The following is an 11467-nucleotide window of genomic DNA, read 5'->3' on the forward strand; positions in this document are numbered from 1 at the left end:
AACCTGTGGGCTCAGGCAATCCACTCACCTCAGCCTCCCAAAGGGGCGGGATTACAGGCTGAGCCACTGAGCCCGGCTCCAATCCCTTTCTTATAGTACTATGATAGTTGCTCAAGGTCTGTTTATGAGTGAGAACAAGTGATATTTGGTTCTTTGTTCCTGTGATAGGTCACTCAGTATTATAGCCTCTAAGCCCATCCAAGTTGCTGCAAAGTTCATAATTTTGTGCTTCTTTATGGTTGCGTAATATTCCATCATGTATATGTACCACATTTTTTTTTTTTTTTTACCTAGTCCTCTTTCTATGGGCAGCACGGTTGGCTCCATGTTTTGGCTATTGTGAATAGTGCTGCAATAAACATGCGTGTGCAGGTATATTTTTCATAGAGTGATTCGAGTTCCTCTGGGTATATTCCTAGTAGGGGGATTGCAGGGTAGTATGGGAGGTCGATTTTTAGATCTTTTAGGAATCATCACACTGTTTTCTCCAGAGGCTATACTAGTTTAAGTTCCCACCAGCAGTGTAGAAGTGTTCCCTTTTTGAAATGGCAATATTTTTATAGACAGTATGTTCACCAGAAAGGTCATTTGTTTTAGTCTGACACATAGCCTAGGGCTTACCAAATTTCTGATGAGAAGAGGATTTTTTTTTTTTTGAGTTGGAGTCTCACTTCATCACCCAGGCAGGAGTGCAGTGGCACGCTCATGGCCACCACAGCCTCTATCTGCTGGGCTCAGGTGATCCTTTGACCTCAGCCTTCCAAGTAATTAAAACTATAGAGGCACATCACCACACCCGGCTAATTTTTTTGATTTATTGTAGAGATGAGGTCACGCCAAGTTGCCCAGGCTGGTCTCGAACCCACGGACTCAGGCAGTCCCCTCATTTCCACGTCCTAAATTGCTGGGATGACAGGCGTGAGTCACTATGCCCAGTCCATGTTGCCTTATTTTTTAATTCACTTGAAAAGTGATGTTATTTACGAAAATTTTTTCTGAGGGTATGTGGGTAGGGCAGGATTTAGAATCACACTCTGTTGCTCAGGCTGGAGTGCTGTGGTGCAATCAGGGCTCACCACGGCCTCCACCTCCTGGGCTAACCACAGCCTCGACCTCCTAGGCCCAGGGGATCCTTCCACCTCAACCTACTGAATAGCTGGGACTACAGACACATCACCATGCCCGGCTAATTTCTTTCGATTTTTTTGTAGAGACAGTTCTTGCTTATGTTGCCCAGGCTGGTCTCAAACTCGAGGGCTCAGGCTATCCTCTAGCCTCAGCCTCTCAAACTGCTGAGATTACAAGTGCGAGCCACTGTGCCCAGTCTGTTTATAAAAATTCTAACTTAAAATGCTCATTCTCAGCTTGACTTTTTTACGTAGAAAATTAAAAGCTTACAGAGTTTCAATTGTGGTGTTGGGTGATGGAGTATTTGAATACAGAGAGGGGAAGGACACAATCCTACCCTCGAGCCCACAACCTAGCGGGAAGCAGCACACATACAGAAAGCTATTATTTTGAGATGAAGATCAGTGGTGAGGGTTTGTAGGAGTATCGTGGGAATTGGGAATAGGATAAATCATATTTAGGCCACATTGCAAAAACTTTGTTAACTCTTTCCAGTCTTATGCAGAGTGTAGAGAATAACTGAGTCCCTGCTTCTTTTTTCTGCTTGAGAGAAAAAATGAAAGCAGCTCTGAGTTACTTGCCGAATCCATGCTACAGAGCATGCTTGGAGAATTTGTATTTAGACTCTCCCTCGGAGAGTGCTGTCAACTTTGTTTGCATTTGGATACTGGAGAGTATTCCAAGGCCAGGTTCTGCAGTCGAAGGGTGTGTGACTCGGGGCTAGTCACTTCTTGAGTTACAGTTTTGTCATAGAAAAATAAAACAAAGGCCGGGACTGGTGGCTCAGCCTGTAATCCCAGCACTTTGGGAGACCGAGGTGAGAGGATTGCCTGAGTCCACGGGTTCGAGACCAGCCTGGACAACTTAGTGAGACCTCGTCTCTACAATAAATCACAAAAGCTAGCCAGACATGGTGGCGTGCATCTGTATGTCCAGCTATCTGGAAGGCTGAAGCGGAAGGATCATCTAAGTCCAGCAGGTGAGGCCATGAGTGTGTCGCTGCACTCCAGCCTGGGCAGCAAGAGTGAGTCTCCAACTCAAAAAAAAAGAAAACGAAACAAAAAGGAAGACATTGAACTAGAATATAAAAACTTCCGTCAATGGTTCAGACCTTCTTCAAAAGGAGAAATTTGAGATAAGGAACACACTCCCCTCTTAACTACAAAGGAGAAGTCCTTAAAAAAATGAATGAGCATGACTGAAACTTGGAGGTCCTATATGTCTAACTTATAAGCGCAATATAAGTGTTTAATAAATGTAAGTGTAATATAAGAATCCTTTAAGTCTAATTTTATATAAGTGTAGATTCTTTTAAATTTTTTTCTCTTTTTTTGTTCTTTTTTCATGTCCTTTCCTTGAGTTATACAGACTCTTTAACTTTATTTAGAATCAGGTATAGCAAAAGCATGAGCTTTAGAACCAAGAAATTTGGATTTAAATCTTGACTCATGCACTTAATTTCATCAATTAATCTTACTGATACTGGTTCCTCATTTATAAATGGAGAGCATGGTGGCTTCCTTTCAGTTGTAGAAGGATTAGATATGCTTTATATTACTCAGTGATTCAGTACCTGAAGCAATGATAGCCTTATATTTGGGTTTAGGAAAGGATGACTACTAAAGACTTTTCTGTATCTACTGAAGCTTGATCAAAAGTAAAAGCAGAATGAATCATGGGAGTTGAGAATGTTTTAGAAGCAGTGAAAACTGTTGAACACTACTATGAGTTATCCTGGGAATTCTCACAACAGAATATACTTCATTTGGACTAGTTCAGTGGTCCTTAATCAGAGGCAATTTTGTACCCAATTTTGTACCCAGTGTACCCCTTGGACAATGTCTGGAAGATTTTTTTTTTGGTTGTCAAAACTAAAAGAGGAGTTGCTACTTGTGTTTAGTGGTAAAATCCAGCAATTTCTAAGCATCTATAATGCACAGGACAGTCCTACAACAAAGATTCATCTGGCCTATACTGTCAATAGTGCTGAGGTTGAGAAATGCCTGTTCAAAAGGGAAGAGAGATAAGTAAATGATTTCTGTTTCTTTTTCACTGCGTCAGACTTTGTATTAGTGTCCAAGATGGCAACGTATTTCACTGCCTTACCCCTTTTCATTGGCTTCCTCTTAGGTACTAACTTGTTCCTCGTTGCTGTTCATGAGCTTGGCCATTCCTTGGGTCTTGACCATTCCAAAGATCCAAAGGCCATCATGTTTCCCAACTACAGATACGTTGACCCCAACACATTCCATCTCTCTGCTGATGACATACGTGGCATTCAGTCCCTCTATGGTGAGTTGAATTTCTTTATCATTTTGCCATATGAAGATACTCGTGCTTATGATCGGTCTAGGAATATCTGCATTTGGATCAAACTTTCATATCCATCCTTTCTTTTGAACCCCATAGAACCCAGTGAGGTAGGTAGCACAGGCATTATCGTCATTTTACAGATGAGGATAAGAGACCCAGTATGTTAATGTCAGAACCTGACACAGGCAGAACCTGAGGCCTCAACTTGGGTGTTCTTTCTATCCAAGATGACATTGCTTGTGGCAGAAGGATCACAGGTAAAATAATGTAACTGGGTGGAAAAAATAAGTCATCAGACTTTTCTCCATAATATTGCAACCACATGAAAAAAATTCTTATTTTATGCTTCCTGTTAATGTTATAGGAAATGCAAATGGATTTTTATGCAATGTTCATTAAGAAAATTGAATGTGCTCACTTTGGGAGGCTGAGGTGAGAAGACTGCCTGAGCCCACAGGTCTGAGACCAGCCCAGACAACTTGGCGAGACCTCATCTCTACAATAAATCAAAAATTTAGCATGGTAGCATGCCCCTATAGTTCCGGATACTTGGAAGCTGAGGCAGAAGGATCGCCGGAGCCCAGTGGGTCGATGCTGGGGTAGCTGTGTACATGTCACTGCACTCTAGCCTGGGCGACACAGTGGGACTCCAACTCAAAAAAAAAAAAAAATAGAAAGAAAATTGTGTTAAAAAATAATGGTTCTTCCTCGTATGAAGTAAAATGCAAGTTTTTTTTTTGTCCTAATGCTTCTTAAAATGTATTTTCAGGAGGCCCTGAAGAAGACCAACACTTGCCCAAACCCGACAGTCCAACATCAGCTATCTGTGACCCCAATTTGAGTTTTGATGCTGTCACCACAGTGGGAGATAAAATCTTTTTCTTCAAAGACAGGTAGGATCATTTTCACACCTAATCAATATTGAAGCAGGAGGGTGGTGGGATTACATTTATGTTTTAACTAGAAAAAAATGGATGGTAGGGTCACACTCTCCCAGCGGGGCCGCCAGAATGCTAGGTCAGTCCCACTGCGGGTGTGGGTGTCTGGGGTGCAATCTGATGCCACATGAAAGATGCAAAGAATTGCGCAGAAGTTAGAATACAAAATATAGTTTACTTAAAGGTAAATTAGAGAGAGAGAGAGAGAGAGAGAGCGAGAGAGAGAGAGAGAGAGAGAGAGAGAGAGAGAGAGAGAGAGAGAGAGAGAGGAGATTCTCTAAGGCAGGGAAGGGGGCCAAAGCCAGAAAGCCTGGCGACAGTCATAGCTCAGAGAGCATGTGGCCACACAAGAGTCTAGTAAGGCCATGGCAAAATGTCTGCTCGTGGTTGAGTCCTTCTAGCCATTTCTCTTGGAGGGGGAAAGGTCGTGAAGGTGATTGGGTGGTGGTCCATTCCACATCATTCGTTATTAAGGGGCAAGTGAGCACAGGTACTGGCATCAGGTGATGGACAGCAGGCAGATGGATGGGTTAGTCACATGAGTCTTAGATCTTGAGGTTGCCGGACGTTAGCATCTCATGCCTTCAAGTGGCGGGTTAGATGAGAGGAGACAAGGGGAGGGGCATTTTCCTGCAAGAGACTTTGTCAGACATTTGTAATCCACAAACTCCTTAACCAAAAGGTGGTCTATTATCATTTCTTTTTGAGTTGGAGTCTCACTCTTGTTGCCCAGGGAGGAGTGCAGTGGCACACTCACAGCCACAGCAGCCTCGACCTCCTAGGCTTAGGCGACCCTTCGGCCTCAGCCTTCCAAGTAGCTGGAACTACAGACGCACGCCACCACACCCGGCTAGTTTTTGTGATTTATTGTGGAGATAAGGTCTCACCAAGTTGCCCAGGCTGGTCTGGAACCCCCAGACTCAGTCAATCCTCTAGCCTAAGCCTCCCAAAGTGCTGGGATTACAGGCAGAGCCCACCTCACTGGGTCTCTGTTATCATATCTATGACTCTGTCCTTGTCTTGAATCTGATGGAGATTTGCCGAGGGAGTGGGGTAGTCTGCTGCTTGGCCTGCGGTGAAAGTCTGAATGGTTCCTAAAACCTGCCTACTGAAAACTTATTTATCTATGTCTAACCTGTGCTAGATTCAAAGCATGTCAGGGGCAAAGTCTAAGCAAAAATGGTTATGCTGAGGCAAAAATACCAAACTAAGAGTAAGCTAAGTTTATTCTAGGTTTCTACAGGTACCTTTCATTGGCATATAAAAATGGATTTGCAGTAGGAATCTGGATTGGGGAATTAGAAGACAGAAAACAGAGAAGCCAGACTGTTTTAATCATAGATTAAAATGATGACGTCTGGATATAAGACTGCAAAAGACTACAGATGTAAGATACTTGATTTATAGAGAAGAGAATTCCAGGATGACTTATGGCTTCTGTGGAAACAGATATAGCTGGCAGGCGAGAAGGGTGGGGACAGTTGGAAATACTGATATTTGGCAAGTAGGACAAATATTTCCCATTTTTGAGAGTATAGACAGAGGCACTTGAGGTTAGGTGACTTCCTTGAGGTTACAAAATGGATTGTAGGGTCAGACTAACACCCGAGATCCTGGGACCAAGCCCCAGGGCATTTCCATATCTCAGGTTGCATGTTAAAGTCATTGTTATCATTAAGGAATCAATATTAAGATCCCCTCCTTGTGGCTCCATGGACATCAGACATCCAGGGAACAGAATGTGAAGATGATAGAAAGAAATACCGAGTCTTTTCATACGCCCTTCCCACTCATCCTCCATGGTTTTTGAGTCTACGGTGGTCTCTAACAAGTGTTAAATGTCTTTCATGTCAGGTTCTTCTGGTGGAAGTTTGCCGGGAATCCAAAGACCAGTGTTAGTTTAATTTCTTCCTTATGGCCAACCTTGCCATCTGGCATTCAAGCTGCTTATGAAATTACAACCAGAAATCAAGTTTTTCTTTTTAAAGGTAATCCCGATGTTTAGTTTTACTATTCAGTCTACTTCAAGGAAGAGAACAAATTAAGAGAATATTGCTACTTTTTTTATAGACACAGACAAAAGAAAAAAGCACTCTAGATTTTATGAATAGTGACTTTGAACTGTAAACTAAAGTAACCTAAGTACCTAAATAATACATACAACTTTTGGGAAGGGTTTGTAAAATATAAGATGGTAATGCTTGAGAAAAGCCACATGGAACCACGGGAGATAGACTATGTTTAAGAACAAAAGGCAGTACATTTTAGAACAATGGGAAAGGAATTATGTTGTTTGTAGCAAGTCAATATTTTTATTACTTTCTGTATAATTTCAATGCATCCTTTTTCTGTCTTCACAGATGACAAATACTGGTTAATTAGCCATTTAAGACCACAACCAAATTATCCCAAGAGCATACATTCTCTGGGCTTCCCCTACTCTGTGAAAAAAATTGACGCAGCTGTTTTTAACCCATTTTCTCTTAAGACCTACTTCTTTGTAGACAACCGATATTGGAGGTGAGCTTTAACGGTTTGTAATTTGACCCCTAACTTTGTGAAAGAGGCACAGGATGGAATTTTCCAGAAGGAAGTGTTCTGTGCAAGTCTCTAAAGATCCTTGACCTTCCTGGGAGAGGGATGAAGAGAATATGGGACTCAAGCCGTTATTGCCAACCTAGTTGTTCGACATTTGGTTGCTGATGTATGAGATAGTTTAGAGTGTGCTGTTTTGAAAAGAGCACTTTAAATAAATACAATGCCATGTTATGGATCATGTTGGAAACACACTGGGGAAGAGTGCAATGGGTGGATGAGGCCCGGAATTTAATCCACAGTCAGTTTGGAGGGCATATGGCTTTCCAGAGTCCTTTGCATAATCACTGGGTCCAAAAAGTAAAACGAGGAAACCGTCCTCTATATGACAGGAGATTCGGCAAAGTCTTCCTGAAAGAAAAACCAAACGGGCGAGTGAGGACAGAAGCTCATCTGAGTGTCTGCCTGTTTCGTCTCAAGTGTCTAAATGGTGAAGGAAGAGAGAATGATCTGTTCCCTCTTCTGAGTAAACCAATCATTACCCAGATTGCTTGCATGATCAACACGAGGCAGAATGGAATGTGTGTGGTTTCATTACAACCGCTAGTTTTTCTTTTCTTTTCCTTTGAGTCAGAGTCTCACTCTGTGGCCCAAGCTAGAGTGCAGTGGCCCAATCATGGCTTACCGCAGCCTCGACCTCCTGGGTTCAAGCAATACTTCCACTTCAGTCTCCCAAGTCGTTGGGACTATAGGTGCACTCCACCATGTCCAGCTAATTTATAAATTTTTAATAGATACTAGGCCTCACTGTGTTGCTAGGTATTCAACTCCTGTTCTCAAGCAGTCCCTCCATCTTGGCCTCCCAAAGTGCTGGGATTACAGGTGTTAGCCACTGCTCCCGGGCAACTATTTTTTTCTTGAGCATGTATAATTCATTATTTAATTCTAATTGAATACCACGTGCTTATGACTTGAGTTTGTCCACCAATCCTCAGCCCTGTTTGAGAAACAAAACTTTTGATTTTAGCAAATTAAGAGCTCGCCAATGGATATGGTTTGTCATAGGTCGCCTTTATCAGCATTGACATTTCAGTTCTGACCAACGTTGTTAACCCTATTTAGTGTTATGATTCTGTCTGCCCCAAGGTTTTTATTTCCCTTAAAGTCCAGTAAGATAGTTCTGAGCAAGCAATAAATACTTGGAGAGCTAAACTGAATACAAATAAATAACAGATTCAATTGCCACTCGGAAGTATAGAGAGAAACAAAACTCTTTTTGCTTGCTGGTAAGAGCTAATTTAAGAGAGAAACTGGGACTTGATTATATGCAACCTGGAATTAAAAGGTTTATTTTCAATTAATTTCTAACATATATGTTTAAAACCCTTTAGTTCCCTGACTCTGAAACCCTTGGCCCATCCATTGTTTTCTGGGAAGACATGGTTGCTTTTGTCTCAGTGTAAAGCTCAGTAAAGAGGGCTTTACTGACAGACTGCTAAATTATTATTAATTAGTAATCAATTATTGATAACTATCAATCATTAATCAATAAATACTGTAGATGAATCACCTTTGATATTAGACTCTGTACAGTAGGACCAAGCACCAGTGAAAACATCATGGGATAGTGAGGAAAAGCTTAATTAGAATCAGGAAGTAGAATTTGGGGTCCTGTAGGGACTTAGAGGAAACAAGTGAATGCTTCAATCCTCAGTTTTCTTCATTATCACAGTTTAAACCCTTTCAGGAAGAGCCCGTCAGGAGAAAAGGCGGGTTTGTGGTTTATGTCACAAAATCCACTTTCTGATTGCATTCCTGCTGGTTATTTTTTTGCTCAGGTATGATGAGAAGAGACAGTCCATGGACCTGGGTTTTCCCCAATTGATTACCAAGTACTTCTCAGGAATTGGACCTAAAATTGATGCAGTCTTCTATTCTAAATTCAGTAAGTGGATTAGGAAACCATGAAGACCCTGGAAATCCCCTTTTAAAACACCATGAAGCTTCCAGGATCATAGACTGGGGCTCCATAGGAAAGTAATAGGACCTGCAATTCCCCACGGAGCCACAAGGATAAACTCACACTATATTTGGCTCCAATTCGGGGGGGCGGGGGGTGCTAGAATGAGCAGGTGGCCCTAATCGTGTGTCCCTAGAGTGGTGGCATGCAGGAGGAATGCAGTGGTTGCTATTTCCCATATGCCTAATCTCTGGAAGTTTCTTTGACCACATCAGCTACACAGTACGTGTAAGTGAGCACGCTGCAGCCGAGAGTCAGTGTGTCTGGAGTCTCATCCTTGCACTTGGGTTCTCGACCTTTCTTTTGTCTCTCATGGCTCGAGGCTGAGTGTAGGATGAGAGAAGTGTGTGTTGTGAGTCTTCAGACAAGACCAGAGGTCCCTGTGTGGCCCACCTGGTCCAACATCCTCTCTCTTGAGTCCTTCACTTGGAACACAACTGGCTGTGGGTTGATATCTGGGACACACAGACAAGGGTCCCCAACATTTACATCTCCATATCACATCCCATCTCATCTAGATAATCTATTAAAGATCTATGTTTTTATGTTTATGTTTAATTTTCAGAGAATTAAATAATTTAATTTGTTTTCATTTTCAGGATACTATTTCTTCCAAGGATCTAATCAGTTTGAATATGGTCTCCTATCCCGTCGTGTCACCAAAAGGCTGAAAAGCAACAGCTGGTTTGGTTGTTAGGAATGGTGTAATTAAGAGTGTCTATCAGTTTACCTCAGTGTACTAAGTATTTATTGCATACTTGCTATGTACTCAGTGTACCATATATAGTGATATGTATCATAAAATGAGATGAAATCTACAGGGCATAGATACATGATTGATTATACAAAATACTTGGCTTTGAAAACCCTCATTGTCAATTTTTTGCTTGACTTTACTATTAAGTTTGAAAATAGATACCTTCAAAGGCCAAGAGAATACCTCTTGGAGAATGCTCTTTAAGTTGTTTCCTAATATCCCTGGACTGAGAAATTATAATTACCTCTGGCTTAACTAAAATTAAGTATATATATTTTTAATCAAAATAAAAACTTTGAAAGAAAGTATTTCGTTTTTAATATATTTTTCCTTGAAAAATGGAATTTGTACATTAAAAATAACTGTTAGGTTAAAAAAAGTCCTGCTGGAGGCCTCCAAGATATTAGGTCAGACTCAACGGGGGTTGTCTGTTCTACAATCTGGTGCCACGTGAAAAATGCAAAGAATTGCACAGAAGTTAGGTTAGAAGATATAGTTTATTTAGAAAATAAATTAGAGACAGAGAGAAGAGATTCACCTCCCCAAGGTAGGGGAGGGGACTGAAGCTAAGAAAACATGGCGGCCATCGCACCACCAACACATGGCCTGGCCGGTGCGTAACAAAACAAGAGCAAATGACTGCTTGCAGTTGAATGCTTCTAAACCTTCCCTTTGGTATGAGCATGTCATTAAGGTGATGGGGTGGTGGTCTGTTCCATGTTAATGAAGAGAACAGATGAGCATAGTGACTGATGTCAGGTGATGAATATTCAGCAGACGGGTGGGCTAGTCACATGACAGTTGCCATGTTGATGAGGTCTGTGTCATGCAGGTCAGGAGGGGCTGATTAGGTTAACTTGTTTACAAAACAAGCTGGGGAGGGGATTGTAAGACAATTATCAATTGCTACCTCTGAGAAACTGGTTTTGTCCTTGGCTCGTGATTAGAGGGTAAATTAAGGTGAATTGCTAGAAAAACATGACAGATCAAGGCAATGTCAAAATGGCTGCTCACTGGGTATACCGACTCCATCTGATGTCCTTTCAATAACTCTGGACCTGCTCTTTTTGTTTTGAGTTGGAGTCTCACTCTGTCGCCCAGGCTACACTGCAGTGGCATGCTCATGGCCACTGCAGCCTCAACCTGGTGGGCTCAGGTGATCCTTCTACTTCAGCCTTCCAACTGGCTGGAACCACAGGCATGTGCTACCATGCCCAGCTGATTTTTTAAATTTATTGTAGAGACAAGGTCTTGCCGTGTTGCTCAGGCTGATCTTGAACTTCTGAGCTCAGGTAATCCTCTCACTTTCGCCTCCCAAAGTGCTGAGATTGCATGCTTGAGCCACCCACACCCAGCTTGGACCTACCCTTAAAATAAAACATGTCTTGCTGTGACTGTACCAAGAAGTGAGTAGAAGTATAGCAACTAAGAAAAGGAAAAGATTTCTATTGGTTCCTTACAGAAGGCCACATGTATCCTTGGTCTCAAGATGAGAAGACGTTCTCTAGGCTGCACTTGACTCCTAGGGATTCCTCCAGTATGTATGAAAAGAACAAAAACAAAAACAAAACAAAAAATAAAATGTATATGACCACTTTACACACTTTTTCGATTTTTCTTGTAGACAAGGTCTCGCTATATTAACCAGGCTGGTTTTAAGCTCCTGGGCCCAAGCAACCCTCCCGCCTCGGCCTCCGATAACATTCATTTTACATTTATATAAAATCATATATCTAGCCTTTTAAAAATTATAGTTGAGCACTAATTAGCCAACAG

At 41.8% G+C, this 11467-nt stretch overlaps 1 protein-coding gene across 1 annotated transcript in view; it reads left to right on the forward strand.

Annotated features, from left to right (window-relative positions):
- Positions 1–9638, forward strand: part of MMP12 (matrix metallopeptidase 12) — a 15001-nt gene extending 5363 nt beyond the window's left edge. Inside the window, exons 5-10 of the mRNA XM_008074561.1 lie at positions 3259–3420; positions 4211–4334; positions 6234–6367; positions 6740–6899; positions 8753–8859; positions 9534–9638. Of these exons, the coding sequence (XP_008072752.1) occupies positions 3259–3420; positions 4211–4334; positions 6234–6367; positions 6740–6899; positions 8753–8859; positions 9534–9631 (785 nt within the window). The 3' untranslated portion in view covers positions 9632–9638. The remainder of the gene's footprint in view (positions 1–3258; positions 3421–4210; positions 4335–6233; positions 6368–6739; positions 6900–8752; positions 8860–9533) is intronic.
- Positions 9639–11467: the final 1829 nt, after the last annotated feature.

This window comes from Carlito syrichta, unplaced genomic scaffold (assembly GCF_000164805.1).
Source record: "Carlito syrichta isolate Samal-C Ts95f unplaced genomic scaffold, Tarsius_syrichta-2.0.1 Scaffold316489, whole genome shotgun sequence".
In the NCBI taxonomy this organism is placed as follows: domain Eukaryota; kingdom Metazoa; phylum Chordata; class Mammalia; order Primates; family Tarsiidae; genus Carlito; species Carlito syrichta.